Source organism: Lolium perenne, chromosome 2 (assembly GCF_019359855.2).
Source record: "Lolium perenne isolate Kyuss_39 chromosome 2, Kyuss_2.0, whole genome shotgun sequence".
NCBI lineage: Eukaryota > Viridiplantae > Streptophyta > Magnoliopsida > Poales > Poaceae > Lolium > Lolium perenne.
This window is the reverse complement of record NC_067245.2, coordinates 228,792,539-228,813,125: the sequence shown is the minus strand read 5'-3', so window position 1 is coordinate 228,813,125 and position 20,587 is coordinate 228,792,539. Positions and strand designations below refer to the sequence as shown.

Here is a 20,587-nt window from a genome sequence, read left to right as displayed (position 1 = left end):
ATTAGCGCTAATAAATTAATTAACTTTGTTGAATCTTGACAAGTTCTCTCGAATGAAAACACATTTGATTAAGTTGCCTCGTAATATATATACAATTAGTGTGCATGCGCGCATGGCATACCTTGCACATATCATTCGTGCATATATTTCAATATATATCTGAACATATTCTTGGGGATAAATATATATATTTCAATCTTTCTCTCTCGATCTATATATATATATCGTTGGTGGCCAAAAAACACACTTATATATACGCATGCACTTTATGTGCAATGGCGCGGGTGCCTCTAATAATGTGTGTGTGCACTCGATCGATGATCCCTAAACCTTAAACCCTAAAACCCTAAAACCCTAATCCCTAATTATACCCTAAACATACACCCTAAACACCCTAAACACTAAACCCTAGACCCTAAAACCTAAACCCTAATTAAACCCTACATATATATAGGCCAACGACACTTAATTGCGCATCAAGCAAGTGACCAACTAATTAGCGCTGATAAATTAATTAACTTGAATCTTGATAAGTTCTCTCGAATGAAAACACATTTGATTAAGTTGCCTCATAATATATATATATATATATAATTAGTGTGCATGAGCGCATGGCATACCTTGCACATATCATTCGTGCATATATTTCAATATATATCTGAACATATTCTTGGGGATAAATATATATAGTTCAATCTCTTTCTCTCTCTATCTATATATATATATATCATTGGTGGCCAAAAAACACACTTATATATACGCATGCACTTTATGCGCAAAGGCGCGGGTGCCTCTCTAATAATGTGTGTGTGCACTCGATCGATGATCCCTAAATCTTAAACCCTAAAACCCTAATCCCTTATCCCTAATTATACCCTAAACATACACCCCCTAAACACCCTAAACACTAAACCCTAAACCCTAAAGCCCTAAACCCTAAACCCTAAACCCTAAACCCTAAACCCTAACCCTAACCCCTAGCTAACCCTAAACCCTAAACCCTAAACCTTAAACCCTAAAACCCTAATCCCTAATTATACCCTAAACGTACACCCTAAACACCCTAAACACTATATAGGCCAACGACACTTAATTGCGCATCAAGCAGGCGACCAACTAATTAGCGCTGATAAATTAATTAACTTGATTCATGCATATATTTCAATATATTTTTGGACATATTCTTGGGGATATATATATATTTTTAAATCTCTCTGTTATCTCGATCTATATATCGTTGGTGGCCAAGAAACACACTTATATATATACGCATGCACTTTATGCGTAAAGGCGCGGGTGCCTCTAATAATGTGTGTGTGCACTCGATCGTTGATCCCTAAACCTTAAACCCTAAAACCCTAATCCCTAATCCCTAATTATACCCTAAACGTACACCCTAAACACCCTAAACACTAGACCCTAAACCCTAGACCATAAACCCTAAATGTACACCCTAAACACCCTAAACACTAAACCCTAAACCCTAGACCCTAAACCCTAGACCGTAAACCCTAACCCTAAAACCCTAGCTAGCTAACCCTAAACCCTAAACCCTAATTAAACCCTACATATATATATAGGCCAACGACACTTAATTGCTCATCAAGTAGGCGACCAATTAACTAATTAGCGCTGATAAATTAATTAACTTGATTTTTGACAAGTTCTCGATCTCCAATGAAAACACATTTGATTAAGTTGTCTCATAATATATATAATTAGTGTGCATGTGCGCATGGCATACATTGCATATCATTCGTGCATATATTTCAATACATGTTTGAAGATATTCTTGGGGATATATATATTTCAATCTCTCTCTCTCGATCTATATATCGTTGGTGGCCAAGAAACACACTTATATATACACACATGTACTTTAATTTATTTGCCTCACAATATATATAATAAATATGCATGCATGGCCTAACCATGTATGCTTATATATGTGTTTAATTTGGAGATTTCAATCGCTCTCTCGCCGCTCTCTCGTTGGTGGCCAACAACACACACATGCACTTTGTGCGCAAAGGCATGTGCCTCTAATAATGTGTGCGCAGTCGATCGGTCTAGTTTTGATTAATCATAGCACACAAATATAGAAGTTGTATTTGAATCCACACAACCCTAATCTAAAACACATAGCCCCTAACATGGCCTAATTAACTGACCCCTTCTCTCTAGCTAATTAGTGGAAATTGCACAAAATCAAAAGGGGTCCCTCACTAATTATACATATATATCTAGATTGTGATAAACTTTTGCCCCATATTTGGTGGATGGGTGCATCTTGGCATGTAAAACAATTAATATTTACAAATGGCGTTGTCAAAAATTATGTACAAATGATTTCTTTCCATCCAAAGTGCATAAAATGGGAGTTTTAACGAAGAAGGTACAAATAAAACAGCTCAACATGCCTCCACACCCCGATTTTCACAGGAAGTAGAGCATATTTAAAGGATAATTCCAGAGTTTTACTATTTTTCAAGCAACTTTGCTAATTTCCACCCACTCACATGACTTTATGTCGATTTAACGAAAATAGGGCGAATTTAAACTACATGGGCGGGATAGTTTGAATTGTGCGCGCGGCAAAGGGAAACGCCTATTCCTCAACCTTGTGCACGGCAAATTACACACGCAACTCCATTAAACACCACCTACCGGGCGGCCCGGCCGCATGACCCCCCACCCACCGCTACACAACTTATCCCCGTCCGTGCGAAGAGCTTCCCCTCCCCGTCCCATCCGTGCGAAGAAGAAGCTTCCCCTCCCTGTCGTTCTTCTCGAGACGCACTGGCGGTCAAGTTGATCCACGGTAGGGTTGCTATCTCTAGCTCAATCATGCATCGGGCAAGACGGCCTAACGATTTATATTTTCTTGATGCTGCTAAAAAAATCGTCAGTATGCTCGAACTAATTGGCACTTTATAGTTTTCCGCTCGATTTGTCCTCGATCAATTTGTTCATTTGCGTGGGCATATAGAGTCAGTTCTGCACTCGATCCGTTAATTTGCTGAAATGCCATGGCAGAGATTTGTACACGATCTGTTTGCTAAAATGTCGATGGGCATTTTTTGTTTTGTACTCGACATGATTGCTGAAATGCATAATCATGTACTAGTATAGTTTTGTACTCGATGGATATACATTTCCTACTTCGCCTTAAATTAATCACCAACCATTGTATCTCATAATTCAACAGATGGACAGAACTTGGATACTGCATGGACACTTATGTTCCCCTTCATATATAAATGGTGTTCAACCCTTTATGGGGTTTATTAGAGCTCATGAAGGTCACGACCTGGACGTGTATTGCCCGCGCTGCACATGTATGAATGGTGAGAAGAGGCCTCACCATGTAGTGGAAGATCATTTACACATTTTTGGGATGGACCGCACATATGTTAGGTGGGTTTATCATGGTGAACCACATAATGATCCTTCAGCGGGAGAAGCAGATCTTGCTCACACTGTATGTGTGCTGGCATATGTAGTTAATTATTTATATTGATGCTGCCGTTGTTTCGATCAATAGTTTGCATTGCTGTGCAAGTTCTGTACTCAAATTTAACTTGTTGCAGATGGATGGACGGGAAGGAGAGAAAAAGCGCTTGCTTCAGGAACCGGGTTTCAGCTCTGGGACATGTGCTGTGCCAGATGAGAAGGTAAATATGTAAAACGGCATTTGTTCAGGTTGCATCCCTTAGATGTTTGTCTAATCTGTTGATGTACTAATTGCAGAAGCATAGAGTTGAAGAGGTCTCTCAGTTTGATGGGAGATTTGAAGATGAATCTCAGTTTGATGCACCTGTGGATGGTACTGATGACGGGCCTTTCATAGACGAAGGTCCTGCACCTGAGATTATCCAGCCTACAGAAGGAGGCCGTGGACCGAGTACACAGCTTTGCATTGAAGTGGATGCACGCCCAGAGATCATCAGTTGCGTCCGGGTAGTCTCAAGACCACCCAGCCCTGATGCACCTGTGGATGGTACTGATGACGAGCCTTTCATAGACGAAGGTCCTGCACCTGAGATTATCCATCCTACAGAAGGAGGCCGTGGACTGAGTACACAGCTTTGCGTTGAAGCGGATGCACGCCCGGAGATCATCAGGGGCGTCCCGGTAGTCTCAGGATCACCTAGCCCTGATGCAAAATGTTGAGCTACTTTATGATTCGTACTTTTATGTTCTGGTGCTGTAGTATGTACTATATTTGTTATGATTTGTACGCCTTTAGCGCTAGAACTATAATTAAGTATTCAGTGGATGATCGCGTTGCAAAATTTGACACCCACACAATCAGTTCATCGTATGAGTAGTAGCACAATTACTTCTACAGCCAGTCCTGCCAGCGCATTAATTGGTAGCATGAAACACTTTCAGGCACTCCCCTCTGATTCATATTAATTGACTCAATTTTGTCTAGATATGGATGTATCTAGATGCATTTGTTAACTAGACTAACAAACTTGAGTCAGTTAATATGAATCGGTGTAAACCACCCAAGTCCTCCAGCAGCTAGTTTATTGACTCTGGACTCCAAGCCTCTCGCGGCAAGCCATCGACGAAGCTTTGACCAGATCTTGGCCCGCTTTTTTTTGCGAATAGCAAAGCTTTGACCAGTTCCTCTCGGGATACAGCACGCCGGTGAGCTTGCACGGTTGCCATGAGCACTTTCCGGCGGAACTTCCTCTGCAGCGCCCTCAAGCCGCCACTGCGAGACAGCACGCAGTGCCTCGAGGTGGACGGAACGGACGAACTCGGGATCTCAGGGCGGGGGGTCCGCCTCGTCCGGGAACGATCTCCAGCGGGTTAACGAGGACATGCATGGCGGCCAGGGGATTTGGTTTTTTTTTTATGTTATTTGAGCTTGGGATTTGGGGTTTTTTCGGATAGGGGAGGAGGAACCGAGGAAGAGGAAGGAACAGCCCGCGTGCTTGGCGCGTGGGAGTGTGCTTGAATTTCGATTTTTTGTGAAATGTTTCATTTCCCCGCTACAATTCGGGGGTTTTCTTGACGCGCCAATGCGTCCTGCCGTGCAGGTTCAAGTGAATTTGGGGTGCCACACTATGGGCCCCAGTTTCAGTAAGTTCACTGTGTAATAAAATATGTTACCCCTCCCCTTTATGTAGCCCCCTTTGTCTCTCCCGATCGAGTGCCGACAGCCGACGGATGCAAGCCGCTAGCTCAATCCCCTCCTTTCGCCTCCACCGTCCAGGCATCCAGCTTGGAGGGGCAAGCTGCATCTAGACCAAGCGGATTAGGTAGTACTAGTAATGCTCTTTCCTTTCTCGAGATCGGTTCTTTTTTCCTCACCTCGATATCTTGCGCATCTACTATTTCCTATTCTGGGCAAAGGGGTGTCTTTCTGGTCACCCTCGCTACCGGGAGTGATTGATGGGGGTGGGGGCGGGGGCTACCTTTGCTTGGATTGGGGTGTTCTTCCTTTATTTGTCGACATTTGCAACCTTTGTAGTTTCGCAGGATCCTCAATGTATCTTTTGTCAGCTTGTACAGAAAGGAAATACCTCGGTGGTGGTGGGGGCAATGGAGCGTAAGGCCACCACGCATGTAGGCGGTTGGCTGAGCCTCGAGCTGCGTCCCCACCCCGCAAAGCGGTACTCCGTTTCCTTATCCACTCGTCTGTCTGCATCCTCAATCTGTTCCCTGTTCGGAAGATGCTTAAAGTAGCACATGTCTTCACTGTTTGTGCATAAAGCCTCTATGACACCATGCTCTATATTCTCTGTATCAGGTTGGTACCTCCGGTTCCGTGGCCGAGGCTATGGGGAACGAGAATAGCGCCCCACCCGCCGCAGGAGCATGGCCCGATCTGCAAAGACAAGAAGCGAAATGCCACCGCCGAGCTGGGCAGGACCGCCGAGGGGTAATTTTAACCAACTTACCCTGATGTAGTCTGAATCTGATACTCCCTCAGATCCAAATTAATTGACTCAACTATCTGTAGATACGGATGTATCTAGATGTGTTTTTAGCTCTAGATACTACTACCTCCATCCCAAAGCTTAGGGATTATATCATTTTTAGAAAGTCAAACTATACCATGTTTGACTAAGCTTTTACCAAAAATCATTAACATGCAAAATACAAAATTAATATCATTAAATAGGTTGTGAAATATATTTTCCTACGGTATCTACACAATATTATATTTGTTGATAGAATGTTCTAAAATTGTGGTCAAACTTTACTTGTTTTGATTTCTCAAAAATAAATAAGCCTTAAGCTTTGGGATGGAGGTATCTAGACAAAGCTGAGTCAACTGAGTAGTTTTTTTGTCTGTCCATAGCTAGTGTTCATGGTGCAAAAGGCTAAGAGCATCCACTATATGCATCAGTCTATCTCATACGGTAATTCAATATCACTGCTGAGGTCTGCCTTTTGTTTTGCTATTCATATGCAGACTGAAACTTTAGGGCCTTTACTCAAAAGGAAGATCAAAACTGCGGCTGATCAGGCTGCCAGTATGTTGATGCCGCCCCCATCTTCTAATGCCTCTACAAGCACAAGGCCACGCGCCCGCTGGGTGGTGATCTTTTAATGAATATGGTATATTTTCTTAATCCACAAAACATGCCTTGATATTTGTCTGTTTATTGTCGGTTTTTTCTAATGCTTGCCAAAAGTTTACAACAACAACAACAACAACCAAGCCTTTCAGTCCCAAACAAGTTGGGGTAGGCTATAGTTGAAGCCCATAAGATCTCGAAGCCAAAAGTTTAGAAACACCAAATTCGTTTGCTTACAATCATCATACAGTAATGTTCATCTACTCTCCAGTTCCCCTAACCCAACAAAAAATGATGTTAATTACGATTTTTAGATTAAAAGAGCACCATTAGGCGCTGTTAATTACGATTTTGAGATTAAATGTCATTTGCAATTGCTAATTACAATTTTGAGGCAAATGATTAGTTTAACCTTGATCTGTTCCGCTCTCCATTTTTCCCAACCGAAAAAAATATAACCATTCCATTCCTCTGAAATGGAACCATTCCATTCCATTCCACGCTGTTTCAGAACCGAACACACCCTTGCATTGTTGTGAACTGTTGTCCATACACAGCCATACCCTTCCACTTACATCCAGCACTATATGCATCAGTCTGTCTCAGAGTCATTCAATATCACTGTTGAGATCTGTTCCCATTCTTATGCAGGCTGAAACTGATGCGCCTTTACTCAAGTGGATGCAAAATGAGGCTGATGAGGCTGCTGTGAGGACGATGGTGCCGGCACCATCATCTAAAAACCTCTACAAGCACGAGGCCATGGGCCAGCTGGGTGGTGACCTTTTAATGAATCTGGTATATTGATTTTATTATTATCTGTTTAATTACTGTTGGCTTTGCCTAATGCTTACCAAAAGTTCAGAAACACTGCGTTTGCTTACAATCATCATACACTAATTTTTCACTTTTCAGTCTGTCTCATCCAAAAGATATAAACCGTTGAGTTCCGTTGGCTTCTTTTGTAATCATTTGCATTGTTCTCAACTGTTGTCTATGCACAACCCTATTCTTCCACTTACATCCCGCACTTTTTGCATCAGTCCATCTCATAGATTTATTAAATATCAATGATGAGTTCTGTTGCTATTCATATGCAGGATGAAGCTTCTGTGCCTCTACTCAAATGGATAAAAAATGATCCTGATGAGGCTGCTGTGAAGATGATGGTGCCGCCACCATCTTCTGAAAACCTCCTCAAGCACAAGGCCACGGGCCAGCTGGGTGGTATTCTTTTTAAGCAGGTATATTTTCTTAATCCTCATACATGATTTGATTTGTCTGTTTATTGCCGGCTTTGTCTAATTATGCTTACCAATAGTTCAGAAACACACACAACCCTATTCTTCCACTTACATCCAGCACTATATGCATCAGTGTCTCATAGATTCATTTTATATATCACCGCTTGAGTAATACATTTGCTCATCAATTTTCATATGCAGACTGAAAGCGCTAAGCCTTCATTGGTCAAAAGGATTGCAACCGCCGCCGACGAGGCATCTGCAGAGGCTGCCACCAAGTTATCGCCAAATTTCCCCACCTTCTGGATGCTTATATAAGCTCAAGTCCAAGGACCAGCCGGCCGTAACCATCCAAGGGTTCGGGTATATTTTCTTAAGCCACATATACATGCCATGATTTATTTACGATATTATCACCGGCTCGTCTCATCGCTTCTTGGAATTCGGAAACGCCAAATTAGCATGCTTATATTCATCATACACTAAATTTTGACTGTTCAGTTTGTAACATAGTGTTATGCACTCGCTTGTCAACATTTGCATTGCTCTGAACTATGCACTTTACACAACCTAATTCTTCCACTTACATTCAGCGCTACGAACCAGTAGTACCTCCCATGTTTCCTTCACCATCCCGATGCCGAGCTTGCGGGAATATGGCGGGCCCATGTACATACCCCGCATATAACACCTCCTATGGCTCTATCTACCTTTCTAATAACTCCTTCACAGAGTTACAGGTATGCATTCTCAGTGGTTTAGCATGAATTGGCATATAGTAAAGTCTTGTTTTTAGTCTTCCTGCTTCTTACATTAGTATCAATTTTCACCTGCAGACTGTACCTTGTGAACTTCGTCCAATGATTAACCAGATGTGTCCGCATGAAGGGTCTTTCACTATGCATGGCAATGGCAAATTGATGAACACCTACACGGTCTATGAGGTGTATGTCTACAAGACGCAGGCCATCACATATTTGTATGGACATGATTGGATAAAGTTTGCTTTTGACTACGGTCCGAAGAAGGGCGACGAGCCGAGGATCGAAACTCAAACGGGCAGATATACGTAATCGCTTACGAGTTGGAGACACTTCCAAATATATAATATGTAACTTTTTGTACTCATATCCTTTGATTACTGCATTCTCGAGCAAGCTTGTTCTAAACCATTCCCTCTGTTCTAGCTTGCTGGGTTTAACATGATCAAAGCTGCAGATCCCCGATGGAACAGGAGCGGATGTCACAAAGGGCACCCACCAAAGACCGGCACCGGCTTCCCACTCTCCCGCATCAGCACCGGTTCCCGTACCAGCAAGACCGTTTATTGCATCTACCCAGCAGGCCCCTACATCGCATTGGTTCCCGTAGAGGCCCCATATACTACACCTGCCCAAAGAGCCCTCGCATCGCACCGGTTCCTCTAGCTGCACCGTTTATCGCACCTGCCCAACAGTCTCTCGCATCAGCACCGGTTCCTCTAGAGGCACCGTTTATTGCACCTGCGACAGTCTCCTGCATCAGCACCAGCTCGTGTACCAGCCCAGGCTCCTGCACCTGCCCCAGCCAAATCACCGAGGTCTCAGCTCATTGCTGTGGCCACCCGTGTGGTGACCAGGACGCATCTGAAGGCTATGTTCGTGAGTATATGACAGCATAACTGCTCTTATCTTGATGTCTTCTCTGCTCAAAGTCTCACATGGTTCAGTCTTCAGTGCATTGGTGCCATTGACTAATTTTTGTTGGTATCTCTTGCTTTGAATCAGAAATTGCCTAAAAGTATCGCCAAGGATCTCAATGCTGGCCGAAGGGGCAAGATTTCCCTCGTCATGGAGAGTGAAGGTCTCACCGTGGAGGGACGGTACTCCGTCAGTCCCACAGATGGCCGCTTGGCTGTTACTTCCAGGTGGAAAAAGTTCATTGACGGTGCCAAACTTCGCATTGGATCAAAGTTGAAGGTCAAGATCTTTCGATGCCACTATGACATGTTGGTCATCAAGTTTGCGGTTGTCTAGTTCTATTGTCCCATGAGCCCTTAGCAAATGCATTTGTAGTTATACTTATATAAGGTTATCTTATCTGAACTGCTAATTAATTGTATGGGTGGTAAAACTCTGGCAAGCTTTTGCTCTTAGCAAGTATGTATGTATGATCAGCTATTATGATAACTAATGTTTGTGTTCATTTTAATTTGCATTTCCGTTTTAGAAAAAAACTTAATTTCTATTTTGGCTGACCTGTTAGAGAACTATCAGATTGAATCCACAACATGATTCAAATAGATTCATTACACCAAGCCACATGTCTTGACCTTGCTATACACTAGTTCCATTAATCAGTGCAAGAAGGCTTACCTGAGCTGCCTGAACCACGGCAGATTCGAATCCACCTTAGCTATCTAGCTAGAAATACAACCTTTGCAGAAAGAGGATTTGCAGTACGGGGAGGCTGACATTGGGGACCCATGAGCCAGCAGCATCGTCAACGTTTTAAAGGCGGCAGGAGATCGAAACAAAAAAAAAGCCAAAAATCAGTTGGTAAACAAAATCCAAGAAATGAAACTTTTACCTTTCTGAGAGGATGACATGCGGGACCCATGAGGCAGCAGCATCCTCAACTATTCCAAGGCGGCAGGGGATCAAAATAAAAATAGGAAATAGCCAGAAATTAATTAGGTTAAAAAATAAATCTATCAAAGGAAACCTTTATTGTTCATAGAGGATGACATGTGGGACCGACCTGCCCAATTTGCGTCGTCATGGTTTCAAAGGGGGCAGGGGATCAAAAGAAAAAGGCAAATAACCAGAAATTAGGGGTAAAAAATAAATCCAACAAAGGAAACTTTTATTGTTCATAGAGGATGACATGCGGGACCCATGAGCCAGCAGCTTCCTCAACGTTTCAAAGTCGGCATGAGATTGAAAGAAAAAGGCAAGTGACCAAATATCAGGAGCCAAAAATAATCCAAGAAAAGAAATTTTATTGTACATAGAGGATGACATGCGGGTCCCATTTTGCAGCAGCGGTCTCAACATTTCCAAGGCGGCACAGGACCAAAAGAAAAATGAAGTAGCCAGAAATCAGGGGGTGAAAAAAATCCATGAAAAGAAAGATTTCAATTGGGCTGCATCTGGACATCTGGGTCTTCGAACTATCCTGCTGGGCCTTTTGACTCGTACAATTTCAGCCCACTCCAAAACAGGAAAGTTCGGATTTTTCTAAAAAAACAGGAAAGTCCTATGCTTCGCAAAAACACAAAACAAGGAGATTCAACATATAAGTTTGTTTATGTAAAAATAAAGATTTAATTTATCCGTTTGCAATAGCTCAGAGCGAAATACAATGTTTATTGTCTGCAAAATAATCAAGATATCACATGTTTCTTGTACGGGGAGGCTGACATCGGGGACCCATGAGCCAGCAGCGTCGTCAATGTTTTAAAGGCGGCAGGGGATGGAAAGAAAAAATAAACCAAAAATCTGTTGGTAAAAAATACAAGAAAAGAAACATTTTCGTTCTGAGAGGATGACATGCGGGACCCATGAGGCAGCAGCATCCTCAGCGTTTATTGTTCATAGAGGTTGACATGTGGGACCCGTGAGCCAGCAGCGCCCTGAACGTTTTAAAGCCTGCAGGAGATCGAAAGAAAAAATAAGCCAAAAATCGTTTGGTCAACAAAATCCAAGAAAAGAAACATTTACGTTCTGAGAGGATGACATGCAGGACCCATGAGGCAGCACCATCCTCAACGATTCCATGGCGGCAGGGAATCAAAGGAAAAAAGGAAATATCCCGAAATTAATTAGGGGTTCAAAATAAATCCATCAAAGGAAACTTTTATTGTTCACAGAGGATGACATGTGGGACCGACCTGCCAGCTGCGTCGTCATCGTTTCAAAGGGGGCAGGAGATCAAAAGAAAAAGGCAAATAGCCAGAAATTAGGGGTCAAAAATAACTCCAAGAAAGGAAATTTTTATTGTTCGTAGAGGATGACATGCGGGACCCATGAGCCAGCAGCTTACTCAACGTTTCAAAGGCGGCATGAGATCGAAAGAAAAAGGCAAGTGACAAAATATCAGGAGCCAAAGATAATCCAAGAAAAAAACTTTATTGTACATAGAGGATGACATGCGGGTCCCAATTAGCAGCAGCGGTCTCAACGTTTCAAATGCGGCTTGAGATCAAAAGAAAAAGAAAGTTGATTGTACATAAAGGATGACATGCGGGTCCCATGAGTCAGCAGCTTACTCAACGTTTCCAAGGCGGCAGGGGATCAAAAGAAAAAGGAAATAGCCAAAAATCAGAGGGTAAAAAAAACCCAAGAAAATAGACTTTTATAGCACATAGAGGATGACATGCGGGTCCCATGAGCCAGCAGGTTCCTCAACGTTTCAAACGTGGCATGAGATCGAAAGAAAAAGGCAAGTGACCAAATATCAGAAGCCAAAAATAATTCAAGAAAAGAAACTTGAGTGTACGTAGAGGATGACATGCGGGTTCCATTTAGCAGCAGCGGTATCACCGTTTGAGAGGCTGCACGGGATCGAAAGAAAAAGGCAAGTGACCAAATATCAGGAGCCAAAAATAATCCAAGAAAAGAAATTTTATTGTACATAGAAGATGACATGCGGGTCCCATGAGCCTGCAGGGTCCTCAACGTGGCATGAGATCGAAATAAAAATGCAAGTGACCAAATATCAGGAGCCAAAAATAATTCAAGAAAAGAAACTTGATTGTACATAGAGGATGACATGCGGGTCCCATTTAGCAGCAGCGGTATCACCGTTTGAGAGGCTGCACGGGATCGAAAGAAAAATGCAAGTGACCAAATATGAGGTTCCAAAAAAATCCTAGAAAAGAAAGTTTTATAGTACATAGAGGATGACATGCGGGTCCCATTTAGCAGCAGCGGTCTCACCGTTTGAGAGGCGGCAGGGGATCGAAAGAAAAAGGTAAGTGACCAAATATGAGGTGCCAAAAAAAATCCAAGAAAAGAAAGTTTTATAGTACATAGAGGATGACATGCGGGTCCCATTTAGCAGCAGCGGTATCACCGTTTGAGAGGCGGCAGGGGATCGAAAGAAAAAGGCAAGTGACCAAATTTGAGGTGCCAAAAAAAACTCCAAGAAAAGAAAGTTGATTGCTCATAGAGGATGACATGCGGGTCCCAATTAGCAGGAGCGGTGTCAACGTTTCCAAGGCGGCAAGGGATCAAAAGAAAAAGGAAGTAGCCAGAAATCAGGGTGTCAAAAAAAATCCAAGAATAGAAAGAATTTTGGTTCATAGAGGATGACATGCGGGACCCATGATCCTGCATCGTAAACGGCTCGATCGGAGAGCGTTGAACGAGATGGCGCGATCGAGAAAAAAAACAATGCCAGAGAGGCTGTCATCTGGGCCCTACATCCCTCGGCGGTGCGGATTTGCGTTGACTCGGCCGGCGAACCCGAGAATTCGAGATGCACCACGTCCCGGGCCACCATACGCAACGTTTTGGCCGGTTTCGTCGGGCTAGGTGGCCTAAAAAATGAGAAAAAAAACGTTTTGACATGCACAACGGACAGACCCAAAATCGTCGGCCATGGTACACCAACAACCACGGCGCGACTTCAACTTCGTCGGCCATGGCAACTTTTCTTGTAGTGTTGATTTGCTCATATTTCATCATTAATGCATCCAAATCTGCACAAGATAAAATAACAAAGAGATTTGCACATCTATGTAATTATTAGTGATTAGTGGTATGTCAATAGAGATATTCTCAGGAAAATGGTGAGAAATATACATTTTAGACAGAGATAAGATGAGTGTATTTTCCACTCACCAACATTTCAAACTTAAACCTTGATTATCCTCAAGCAAGAAACCAAAAACATAAGTAACACAAAGTTTAAATCGAAACAAGGGGAAAGTTGGTTCACTTAGAAATCTTAGCATAGCTAGTGTAGCAATCACTAGTAGAAAAAGAGGCTTCCGTCCACCCCCATTAGTCCTGGAAATATTCGAACCGCGACTAAAGGGGGCTTTAGTCGCGGTTCGGGAGGCGACCCGCGACTAATGCTCCATCCGAGACGAAAGGGTACCCCTTTAGTCGCGGTTGGTAACACCAACCGGGACTAAAGGGCTATGGAGGGATGCGGCCGGCGGAAAAACCTTTAGTCCCGGTTGGGGACGCCAACCGCGACTAAACGGTACCCCTTTAGTCCCGGTTGGTGTCCCCAACCGGGACTAAAGGTTTTTCCGAGTTTTTTTACTCCCACGCAACCTGCACACACACACCCCGTGTATCGCCTTTTTTCTTGTAAAATACAAGCGAAAATGATAGAAAATTGAAAAAAAATTGTTTTCATATTCTTGTATGTTATGCAACCTACTATTCGGAGAAATTAAGAAATTCAAATTTTCACTTTTTTTGCAAAAAAAGTTTAAAAATTGTAAAACCGCAATAACTTTTGCATACGACTTCGGAAAAAAACGTATAATATATCAAAAAAATCCTGGGAAAAAGTTACATCCGAATTCACCGGGGTTTACCCGGTTAGCCAATTTTTAGATTCTCAAAATTCCAAATAAAAATATGAAAGCAGGAAGATTTTAGTTTTTGCTATAAATTATGGATTTTATATTTTTTAATTTTTTTTTAAAATAAAATTAATAATTGCATCCAGCATAAAGATTACTATTACTTTTACCCAATTTTAAGATTTACAAATTTTTAGGTTTTAGGTTTGGCAAAAAAAATATTTAAGAACTTAAAAAAATTAAAAATTAAAAAGTTAATGTTTATTTATTTATTCACGATTATTATTACATCATTATTTTTGTTTATGAAAAAGAATTATTTGAAATTCAAACAATAAAAAAATGTGACATCGACCAACATGTTAATAGGATTGATATGATACTAGTATCACATACATGTGCGCGTAGCACTTGGATGCGGGACGGAATGGAACTCGGAAGTTAAGCGTGCTAGAGATGGAGTAGTGGGAGGATGGGTGACCGAGCGGGAAGTTTGGCCACGAGTAAGTAATTTGACTAGAGATAAGTGTAGTTACAGATAGAGACTAAGCTATGCAAATAACTGAAATAATAGAAATTCTGAAAAAAAAATAGAAAAAAAAAACGGAGTGAAAAAAAAGAAACCCAAATGAATTAAAAAAAATAACGAAATAGCCTTTAGTCCCGGTTGGGGACACAAACCGGGACTAAAGGTCCTTCGCCCAGGCGCATGGTAGCCGCCCACGTGGATGGACCTTTAGTCGCGGTTCGTAAGCAACCGCGACTAACGGGGGGCCTTTAGTCGCGCTTAATTAGTCCCGGTTGCGCAACCGCGACTAATGGCAGTTGCGAACCGGGACTAAAGCCCTTTTTTTGTACCAGTGAATAAAATATTGCACAAGTTTCATTATGCCAAATCAGCCACATCAAAGATTTTTGTTAATGTGAAAGATCAAATAAGTAACAATCCTCTACCTTCTCGTAGATAATATATTAGGATATTCATAGAACTTAGTAAATGGGAATGCAAGTTGTGTCTAGAGAAGCATAAACGTCCGAGGCATGACATTAAACTACCATATTGTTAACTCAAGACTAGCACTCTTTCTTTTCATTGCGCAACTGGACCTTCAACTTTTAAGTAAGTGAGATCATGCAAAAAAGTGGTATATGTTTTATAACCGGACTTAAAAGACTATGAAGGAATACTTGTGACCATAACCAAGGTGTTTTACCTTTTTTTGGCCTCATGATTTGTCATATTAGCCATAGGATTAACCTAGGTGTTTTACCTTTTTTGGACCCTGCCGTACCATTGCTTGTTAAGCCGGTAGACGTTCCTTCAAAAATCTTGTGTTTCTTCGGCCCTTCGGTAGGGCAACTGGTACTTGTGGACTCCTCCGTACTGTTCCTTGATGATTTTCACTCATTATTTTGGAGGTTGTTCGCACATTCGGTACTTGCGGAATATATTGCAGGACACCGCCATACCATTGCTCATTACTTCCCCTTGTTTAGCGATGTTAATCATGTTTTAGCGAAGCGATGATGGGACGGCCACAAGGTACGGTCAGTTCGACTGTACGTGTTGCTGTTAACCTCATATATCCCTTGAAATTGCCTCATTTTTTAGGTTTTTGTTTGGCTCAGGACCTGAAATCTTAATCCAATATATCGAATGGGAAATAATTTGCAGCATATAAACTATTTGACTTATCATATTGTATATCGATAGGAAATAGGGAGTAATTTACGGGAGTGGTGTTTTGGAATATGGGAGCATATGCTCCCTCTATTTTGAAATGCATCTTATACATATTTTGAATTTTAAAAAAATTGAAACAAAAAATTTGCATGTAAATCTTCTCGTGCTACACGCTTAGAAAGTTGTTTCATAAAAAATCGACTTATCATGTGACGTGTGTAAAAAGACAAAACTCAGTGCTGAAAATAATGCTTTCCACAAGATAAGTTTTCTCTTTTTTATATAGACCACAAAAATATTGGTTTTTCGTGAAACTTGACGAACGAACATATATTATGAAGATGTATAAAAAAAATTATTAAAAATTTTTGACATTTCGAAATATGATTTTTTGGTAAAGGGTGCATATACACCCGGAAGCCGAATTGAATTTCCGGTAATTTACCTCCTTCTTCTCCTCATCTATGTTTGATCTCTGAACACTCCTTATTAGACAAACCAAAAAAGAAAACCTAAAAGTGACTGCACTCTGCACGTGTGGCCCTGCTGTGTCATGCAACATAGGCATGCCGCTCTGAGGTCGAGCCGTATGAAGGATTTAGGGCATCTCCAACTGAGCGATCCAAACAGATCCGTTGGGCTGTTTAGGTGGCCGAGCGGACACCCGGACAGCGGCCCGCGTTCGCGTGTCCGTTTGGGTCGTACGCTGCGCCCAACGTGCGGACGCAGCGCATATTCGAAAAAAAATTAAAACAAATTTAAAATGCAAATTTAAACGAAATTTGATTAAGCATATGCCATATTTTGGACAAATTTGTACATAGCCCTATTTTGGGCAAATAACTAACAAAAGAAAGCCCTCTATATGGGCTTTAAAATTTAAACTAAAAAACCCTATGTTAGGGTTTGGTCGACGACGCGGTGGCCGCCGGTGCGCCGCCTAGTCCCTGTGGGCGTCGTCGGCGTCGGTGTCGATGACGTCCCCGGGCGGCGAGGCACTGTTGTGGCTCGACCGCGCCGGGGACTCCGGCCATGGAGACCACAGGACCTCCTCCCAGGCGGAATGGGGGTCCGGAGCCGCCCGAGTGAAAGTGCATGGAGCCCCCATGTGTGGTTTTGGTAATTAATGACAATCCCTATGGACTAATGTTTGCATTGAGTTATATTTGTAGGTCTTGTCCATAGGCAATGCTTGAACCATTTGTTGGCTTCAAGGCTGCAATAAGAAGAAATTGATGAAGGATATCAAGTGTCAAGTATGTCTTGGAGATGAAGATGAAGTGAGCCCTCAAGTTACTTCAAGACATCAACATAATGAAGTGCAAGTTCAAGATGAGCCAACTCGAAGAGATCATATGCTTGAAGCTTGCCATCCATATGGTGTTCATGGATATGTGAAGATGTGCCGAAGAAAAAGCTCTCCCATGGTGGATTATGGGGGAGCAAGCACAATCAAGAAAGGCGTTCCATCTTGTTGAGGTCAAGATCGTCATCATCGAGCTCAAGTGAAATGCGCAAGTATAAGGTTTGCTCTTGATAGGATTTCTTTCTCACCGGTCTCATAGTGTAGTTGGAGACCGGTTTATAGTTTAGTTGCCGTACTATCAAGAGGGCTCTCGAGTGAGTAACTCGATCGTATCCTTCGGAGAGCTCAAACCTTTGCATCCTTGCATCACCTTTCTTGGTTGTTATTTGGGTCTTGTCCATGTGATGTTTTAGAGCTTGTGCTTATTCTCATGACAAGCTCTAGTTCATCGAAAACGGGTTTCGCATAAATCACTTATTGCGTTTTCGAGTTTGGTGCATCACCTTTCTTGGTTGTTATTTGGGTATTATTCATGTGGTGTTTTAGAGCTTGTGCTTATTCTCATGACAAGCTCTAGTTCTTCGAAAACGGATTTCGCATAGATCACTTGTTGCGTTTTCGAGTTTGGTGATTTTCTCATGTTGAGGTGTTGCACCTCTAAAAATAATAGAAAATTACCCCCCACTAGTTTCCATATTTTCACTTGTTGGCATGTTCCGGCTATATATGGCTGTCGTCGCCGTAGTGTGGAAAGCTAAAGCCGGAGGCAGTTGCACACACGGTACACCTACAACTAATAACGACAACAGCCAGCTGCAGTGGGACATCACAGGTGCCGCTATCTCCAAGTGCTGTGACAGCAGCAAACTGAGTCCCCCTAGGCACGAGAGTAGTGCTGGTGTGGTGTGGGTTTGTAGTATATCGTGCATATGTTGGACCTGTATGCATGGAGTGATAAGTCACATGCAAATACGCAATGCGCATGAAGGGACGACACGACAGCACGTACAACCTAGGACGCTAATGGTGACAGGCGACAGGTAACATTTGTTTGTTGCACGGCCCACACGCCGCGTGAAAAACGGGCCAGAATAGCCCGACTCCGTCCTTAAATACGCTCCCACCGCACACACAGCCTCTCACACACACACACACACTCGTGTATCTCCATCTCCATCCTCATGTCGAGCCTCAACAGCAACTCGTGGACCACCGGCCTCTTGGGCTGCTGCGACGACGCCGGCAGCTGTAAGCAGATCTCTCCGGCCTCTCCGCTTCAACTAGAGAACGCGGCCGTGAACTTGCGATGATCACCGGCATGTGTGTTAATCTTGTGCTTGCAGGCTGCCTGACCTTCTTCTGCCCGTGCGTGGCCTTCGGGAGGATCGCCGAGATCGTCGACCAGGGAGCCACATGTGAGCTCTGTTCCTTCCTTCTAAACGATTCTCTCTCTCCGGTTAACGAATCAGCTTGCTCCTGTTTGTTTTGATGCGTATCTCTCTGTTAATTGATGAATAATACTGCAATAACTTGGTCCATGGTGCTCAGCGTGCTGCGTGAGCGGGACGCTCTACCTGGCGCTGGCCTCGTTGACCGGGATGGGCTGCCTCTACTCCTGCTGCTACCGCTCCAGGCTGCGCGGCCACTACGGCCTCAAGGAGAAGCCATGCGCCGACTGCTGCGTGCACTGGTTCTGCGAGCCATGCGCGCTCTGCCAGGAGTACCGCGAGCTCCAGCACCGCGGCTTCGACATGTCCATCGGTACGTCCTCCTTCCTCCTTCCTCCGCTCGACTGTTTTCGCCGGCGGCGGCGTGCTGACCAGCAACGTACCGTATCTGTTCTTGGTCTGCAGGGTGGCACGCCAACATGGTGAGGATGGGGAAGGGCGCTCCCACCGTCGCGCCTCACATCAACCCGGGGATGACTCGTTAGCGTGCGCCGCCCATCGATCGTAGTCAGCTTCCAGCTCAAGAAGAATAATGCCAGGCTTAGCAGTTTCTACTTCCGTCTTGTCTGTTGTGACCAGTTTGTCCTCATGCTCGGTGTGTGCGCCTTTCTGTTGCAAGTTGTTTTCGGTTAATTCGTCAATGCCCAACTGCGTATGATGTATCTCTACAAATCTGAATCTCAATAAGATCTAGGAGTACCTGATTTATGAGTCCAAAAAGAGTTCACCATTTTCTCCTCCCTTTTTTCCCGAATGAGCCGAAGCTATGCACTAATCGCCATTTCCTACTCTTACTTTCAACAGTGTACTCTTAAACGTGTTATTTTAAGTAAGTGCGAGCGTGTATGAGAAACGTCCGACTTCCAAACTTCTACTTCGCTCAGTCCTTCGCTATCGTATATCCTACAACAGAGATGTGCAACCAAAGTTATTCGGAACCATGCCGCCGTGTACTTGTATTAGAAAATACAAAGCCAAATGCTCAGGGCCATCGGTCCATCGATCCATCTATCCATCGTCACCTTCCTGCTCCAGAACAATAATATGCCAAGCAACCAGTTTGTCTCTGTGCTCGGTGTGTGCGTCACAGTGTGTCTGTGCTTTTCTGTTGCTAGTCGTTTTCGATTAATTCCTCCATTCCTAGCCGCGTGTCATTTATCGTAGGCATCTGAATCTCAATAACATCTACTAGTACCAGATTTACAAGCTCTTTAGTAATCATCATTTTCCTATTAATGGCAACAGTGTACTCTTAAGCCGAGCGTGTATGATAAACGTCCACTTCCAAACTTCTACTTTGCGTTTATTATTTGTAAACCTGATATGCTTGAAAATTTAGATGTTAAGATGGATACGCGAGCGAAGAAATGAGAATAGCACGCAATTGACGTAGGTCATGCTCTTGATATATATGCTTCACCAATAACATGTGAAACAGGCATGCAAAGTTCCCTAAAATGGAGTAGAAACAGAATCCACCATTTTCTTCGTCCTTTTTTTGGCCCGGATGAGCCTAAGCTCGTTACTAATCTCCATTTTCCTATTAATGGCAACAGTGTACTCTTAAGCCGTGTTACGTGCGAGCGTGTATGATAAACGTCCACTTCTAAACTTCTACTTTGCTTTCGTTATTTGTAAACGTCATGCGTCTTGAAAATTCCGATGATCAGACGGATACGTACGCGAGTGAGTGAAGAAACGAGAATATAGCACGCAATTGGCGTAGGTCATGCTGTAAACATCGTTTTCAGTTGCTATCAAGGCCAATCCACCAAGTCTTCATGTGCCATTGTCGAATGCAAGTAGGACTTCAACGGCTTTAGCTTTGGAAAGCTACAAA

General features: G+C 43.0%; 1 protein-coding gene across 1 annotated transcript; it reads left to right on the top strand.

The window, feature by feature from the left end:
* The first annotated feature begins 18,446 nt into the window (after positions 1-18,446).
* LOC127335129 (cell number regulator 2) lies at positions 18,447-19,467 on the top strand. Its single transcript, XM_051361719.2, has 4 exons — positions 18,447-18,547; positions 18,643-18,714; positions 18,848-19,060; positions 19,153-19,467. Exons 1-4 carry the CDS (start codon positions 18,481-18,483, stop codon positions 19,230-19,232), a joined length of 432 nt encoding a protein of 143 aa, XP_051217679.1. The 5' UTR covers positions 18,447-18,480; the 3' UTR covers positions 19,233-19,467.
* The last annotated feature ends 1,120 nt before the right edge of the window (positions 19,468-20,587 follow it).

Coding starts and splice junctions, on each gene's coding strand:
- LOC127335129 (XM_051361719.2), top strand. CDS start 18,481: ATGTCGAGCCTCAACAGCAACTCGTGGACCACCGGCCTCTTGGGCTGC. Junction 18,548..18,642: donor CTGCGACGACGCCGGCAGCT/GTAAGCAGATCT, acceptor TTGTGCTTGCAG/GCTGCCTGACCTTCTTCTGC. Junction 18,715..18,847: donor CGTCGACCAGGGAGCCACAT/GTGAGCTCTGTT, acceptor CATGGTGCTCAG/CGTGCTGCGTGAGCGGGACG.